We start from the raw sequence: 6,000 nt of genomic DNA, 5'->3' as shown, positions 1-6,000 counted from the left end.
GCCATAAAGACAGAGGTACAGCAGGAGGTGAAAGAAATGGTAGGAAGGGGGAAATTTAAATAAAAGGCAAAATAAAGGCACACAAGGAATGAGTCCTTAATCACGTTCCATTTTAATTTACACTTAAAATGCAATATAACACATACAACCTTTGCGTTGTCTCTCAGAAGAGACTTGGGAAGGATTTAAGCCTGCTGACTCACCAGGAGGTGTAATCATGGATGCTGCAGAAATAGCTACAGTCTCCAAAGATGCCACAAACCCCCTTATTTTGAAAATTCACATAGTATATATTCTTATTTCTTCTGGGGGAAAAAACTACTACTGTCTTTTAGACTGGGAGAGGACAGCAGGACTGGAAAGTGAAGAGCTCCGCTTTCAGAAACGAAGCCCATTGACCTATTCATAGTGTCAGAATTTGCTAAACATGCACACGCAAAACCTAACTGAGTTAAACTCTCGTAACTTTGGAGTCATATTAGAAGGTAAAAAAAATTATAATAGCCAGAAGTTCCAAACATGTTAATGAGATGCATGCACAAAATGGCAAGGAGTTTAACCTTGCCATCATAGATAGATCTAAAAGGGGCTTCTATGTGGTTGAGCATGATATAAGTACACTGTATAATTACATACATGCACACAGATGATTTTGCCCATAAATCCAAAACCCTGAAATGTTTCCAGGTATTTTTTTCATCCCTTCTGTTAAGTACTTCCAAACAATAGTGATGATAACAATGGGATAAAACTCAGCTCAAATTTCAAAGTTGGATTGAGTGCACCAATGTCTGTATGTTGCAATAAATTAAAACAAAGCAGGTATTTGACCTCCTAAGATCATATATCACATATTTTAACTTCGCAGTTATAACACCCTCTGCACATGGGTGCTCTGCTTGCTTTCCAGTCCCATCCCATCCCCTGAAGAGGCCTTCCCCAAAGAACAAAATGCCCCTGCCAATTTTGTCCCTTCCCCCATAGACGAGTAGACATGCTTTTTCACTTACACTTGGTGTGCAAATTTGGATCCAACCCAAAAGTTGCATCAATAAATCGGCATAAAACAGACCTGACACCTTCCTAGCATTTCCCTTTTCCTTGTTGTCCTACAGTTGCTGCAAACTATTACCATATATATTCTACAGAAAGCCATCCCAGGAGGAGAGGGGTGGCAGCGGGTCCCGAGTTTTGGAACGTCAAAGGAGAAAGAGAGCAACTTAGAAGAGCCAAGGTTCATAGGAGGTGGTGTGCATAAAGCAAGGTGGTTAAAATGCAAAGCAGCCATGCTGCTGCCTGCTGGTAAGAGCTGCCCAATGACTCCAGTTCTTTTGGTGTGTGCAAAACAACATGCTGCTCCCTGGAGAAGCAGATAAGCAGTTTCTGAATCCAGAAAAGCTTGCTACTGGTCATAGTCAAATCGACGGAGACAGTTAAGTATCCGCTTCAGAGATGGCACAGCTGTGGATATACCTGGCCAACCATTTGCTTTCAGGGAAAGGGCATACGGAGGACAGGAGTCTTTCAAAGCCTGGGAGCTCCTTGTAAGGTAAAAAAGCAGACATGCAAAGTTCTTGCAGCAGAAAACAGTGTGTTTTTGTTTTTTTACACCAGCTTTTAATGGAGCCCAAGGAAGGCCACAATAACAAAAGACCAGATATCAACACTGAAGGAAGATGCTGAAACAGAGCTTCCAGGAGTTCTGGGATCTTCAGCCCAGCAAAAGTCACAAGCTGCATCACACATTCACGGAAGACGCTCACTTCACATTGTAGTATACAGTGCAGGATCAGGCTCCACGCCGCAGTCAGACATAAACATGTAAAATACGGTAAGCCGGCCAACAATAAATACGAAATGGCACCATTCCAGAAGACAGGAGTTCTGCATTCTGCAGACACTGGGTCAGGAATCCACTGATACTTCAGAAGGAATATAGAAAGTCAATACAAGTTCAAGGTTACAGTATAAGCTATAAACAACACACAGATTGCATGTGGAAACTGTCCACCAGAAGCCGACCGCGATGAACGAGACTTGCTTTGATGCAAACCACATTCGTTTAATGGAGGGCTTACGCAGGAAGAAGTATGCAGCGTACAACCCTCTGCATTTAAAACACATTCCGTATAGACAAGAAACAGTGAAGCCGAGAAGAAAGAAAACAGACAGGGCAAGAAGTTCTCGCCAAGGGGAGACGGAGGGAGTATTAAGACAGTACCCAGAGGAGGGCAGCTGAATTGACAGAACTGAGATCCTGTCTCACTAGTCAACAGTGAAAGCTGTGTAGAAGAACAGTTCCTGAATTAAAGTAGCTGAACATGGTTCAGATTATTGGATATATCTATAAGCACAATGCTTTGCAGGAGCATTTACTGTATACCAAAATCCTACTTCTCGCAACACACGGTGTTGCACGAGTAGTGAAAAATGTTTTCTATTCAAAAGGTGCTTGGATATTCTTTTCAGGCAGCATTTTATCATTATTTTTTTATATATGATCTCATTCAACGTGGTTTAAGAGGAGGAGGAGGGGAAGAAGAAGAAGAAGAAGAAGAAGAAGAAGAAGAAGAAGAAGAAGAAGAATAGGTATATTTAAATAGGTGGGTGGGGGAGAGAGAATATTGTTTACAATAAGAACCCAACTAATTGCCTATATGACTGTTTAGGATTTGAAATCTACAGGGTTTTTTTTCTCTCATTTAAATAAGGAATAAAATGTTGCCCAAAGTCTAAAATTATCTTTACACATTTGTGCGTGGTTTTTCCTTTTCCTTTTTTTTTTAAAGTTAGATCTATAAATCAAAATAATTATCATAGTTAAAGATACAATTTGTATCAACAGTAAAAGGTAACTTTCTGGTTCTACAGGGTCTTCAAGTTGCAGCTGTGCACCTGGTTTATCAGCAATAAGATGATAAACTAGAGCAGCCTTTGCAGATATGGTGCCTTCCAGATGTTTTGGACGTGCTGGCTGGGGCTGGAAGTACAAAACATCTGGAAGGAGCCAGGTTGCTGAAGGCTCAACTAGGGAAACATCACATTAGGTCACTCTGCAGGGAATCCTAGTGTGTAAGATTACGCTCACTATGTATAAGTTACTGCCTGCAAGATCTAGTACTATTCTGTCTAAGCAAGATTACATTTTAGAAGAGCTAGCAGAACCCTCGACTTAAAAACCAGAAATCTCCCTTACTAATACTAGAAGAGACGGTTCTGTCTGCTTCTAAATCTATGTTGTTTGCAGAAAGAGCCATGCCTGCACAATACAGCAGGCCAGACAAACTAACTTTGAGAACATCTACAGTATTTTACAAAAAGGATGGACTGTTCTCAGTTACAATGCTATATTATACTATAGTGCAGTTTATAAAAAAATGTTGCATATCGTCAACACAACATAAAACCTTCTCAGGCCAGCCTTGATAAATAGCATGAAAAATACACAGTATCTTATATACAAAAAAAATTGCATTGAGAACAATTAGTTTCATTTAAAAACAGGTATGAAAAACCCCCACACATTTTGTCCAGTATACCTGTGTATTAATTAGAGGAGCAAGAGACACGACAAAAACAAATCTCAGTTTCTGACTCATGAAAGTGTGGATAAGTTGCCTAAACTGATATATTGAAAGCTTAATTCTAGACAGTGTGAGTTGGATGAGCGCAACATCTTCAAAATCTGCATCTAAGGCTTTTGCCTTCTACATAATAAATTAATCATGGCAGATTTCTCCATCACTGATTGCTTTTGCGTGCACCAAAAATTAACAGTGATAAACAAATAATGTCACTTAAAACAAAAAACAACAAAAAAGTGCCATACTATAAAGTACTACTAATAATACACTGTTACCCATTTCAACATTAAAACTGGTAACTCAAAACATTGTTTTAAAAAATAGTCAGTGCTGTAAAAGACCTTTGTTTTCTATAAATAAAATGATTATAGCAAAAAGATCACACAATAAAATAACTTAATTGCAATTTTTAAAAAGTTCATAATAAGCTTAGCTTGGGGAAAAAACCATTTGCTGGGTGCATAAAATCCTCTTTAGTTTTCCGCAGCTTTTTTTTTTAAGAAAACTTTTTTTGCACTCTGAAGGACAAAAACACCCATTAATTTAATAAACATGTAACGACGTTATTAAAAAGTGCTGCATATAAAACCCCCCGATGCACCAAAGAAACGTATTAAGAGACCACAGATATAATAATATATTAAACTGGAAAGATTCTTATCCAGTCATGAAATATTCTTCAAAAATAAAAAAATAAAATCCAAGTGAGAATTTAAATTAAAACCTGTCATTTCCAATGCATGGGGTTGCACATACAGATTCCATGGCACAGTTATTTCACATAAATGGATTACTATATAACCTCCTTGCTGAGAAGGAGATCACACATGCTATTGTAGCAAACCTCCCTCAGCGTTACAGCTGAAACGGAACTATTAAGACACCGCAAAGATGCATCATCCTCATGTCCTCAATAACCGAGCTGAGATTTCTCCACCAAAATGGCGGCAGCGAGTTGCTGAGCGTCCGTCATGTGAGGGTTCCTTTTCATGACGATCCTCACAAGATCGGGAGGGAAAATGTTGCACAGGTTGATGTAGACCTTCTCTCGGTTATCCTGGTACCGCGGCGGGTCCGGGGGGATCCCGCAGTAAGGGATCCGCCAAGGCTGATCCTGCTGCTCAGGCAAGCTTTGGAAGGCAAACTGCTCATAACACGGCTGGCTGGGGTTGCTGGGCAAGGAGTAAGTTTGGCGGTAGCCGTACGCGTCAACCCCGTAGCCTTGCCTGTCCCAGCCGCCGAGTCCGTCCTGGCCGGAGTACGTTTTCCGTTGCCTCAGCGGGGAATTATCGTACAGACGCGAGTCCGAAATGCTGTCTACTCGGGTGGACACGAGGGCTCTCCCCAGGTGCCTGCCCTTGGAGCGGGGCGAGCTCTGGGGAGCCGGGTAATCGCCGGGGCAGCTGGACCGAGTGCCGACGGCGGGATGCTGGAGGTGGACCGCCATGTAGGGAAGCGGAGATTTGTGGTGGTGCTTTGGTTCTTCGTGACTGTAGCTCTGCACCCTGGTCAGCGTCTCGTGGTAGCCCTGCAGGAAGGGCTGCGAGCTCAGGTGGCCGTGGGGGTGCATGTGCTGGCACTTCAAGCTCTCTTCCAGCTGGGGGTCGGGAGAGCTCACGTAGGACCGGTCGCTGTAGCCCATGTAGGAATCGCTACTGCCACAGCTGGTGCTCCCTTCGCTGCTGCAGTCGGAAGCTACGGAGCTAATCCTGTAGTCAGTGTCCAAAGAGAAACGCCTTTCGGGACTTCGCGGGCCAGAGATGCTTAGGTTGGAGTATGCGTTCAGCATAGAGTAGTAGCCGGCGTCCACAGGGGAGTCACATTTGGGATACTGCTCGTAAGGCATCGGCGTTCCGTGGTTTTTGGTTGCCATCAACACTGGAGGATACGGCCCCTGCGCTCTTTGATCCTGAGGTGAGAAATGAACTCCGGAGGGAAGGCCATTGCTCAAAGGTGCAGTACTTTGGGGTTTTGCAGCAGCAGAGTTCGGGATACTAACTAGGGAAGGTACAGACCTGGTTTCCAACTTGTTTTTGGTGGGAAGCTTTTCCTCCAAGTCTTGGTAGACCTGAGTCCTTATGCTAGGATCCGATTGCCTCTTTGGAGTGGCTCGCTTGAGATCCGAAGTGCTATCTATCTTAGTGCTGCAAGGGACGCTGTTGCTCTTCACCAGACCTCCTTCGCTAGCAGCTTTGGCAGCTGTGCTCCTGGACATGGCGCGAAGCTCATCCGCTACTGACCTCTGAGGCTGATTTCCTCTTTCCGGGTGGTAGTATTTGCATTTGTGTCCATAAGTGCATTTCTTCCCTGCAAATTTGTCGTTTGGAGATTTAAGTGAGCGGGGGGGGGGGGGGAGAGAAAGAGATAATGTGATTCTACACCGGCATGAAGACAAAAGGGGATGAAAATAACACTG

General features: G+C 43.1%; 1 protein-coding gene across 7 annotated transcripts in view; it reads right to left on the bottom strand.

Annotated features, from left to right (window-relative positions):
• Window positions 1-96: 96 nt before the first annotated feature.
• ZC3H12C (zinc finger CCCH-type containing 12C) overlaps window positions 97-6,000 on the bottom strand; it is a 48,236-nt gene continuing 42,332 nt past the window's right edge. For all 7 annotated transcript variants that reach the window (XM_079973568.1, XM_079973569.1, XM_079973570.1 and 4 more), the window contains one exon: window positions 97-5,891. In XM_079973568.1, the coding sequence (XP_079829694.1) occupies window positions 4,495-5,891 (1,397 nt within the window). In that variant the 3' untranslated portion in view covers window positions 97-4,494. The remainder of the gene's footprint in view (window positions 5,892-6,000) is intronic.

Source organism: Podarcis cretensis, assembly GCF_951804945.1.
Source record: "Podarcis cretensis genome assembly, chromosome: 4".
NCBI classification, from domain to species: domain Eukaryota; kingdom Metazoa; phylum Chordata; class Lepidosauria; order Squamata; family Lacertidae; genus Podarcis; species Podarcis cretensis.
The sequence above is the reverse complement of the archived record's forward strand: the minus strand, read 5'-3'. Positions and strand labels throughout refer to the sequence as shown.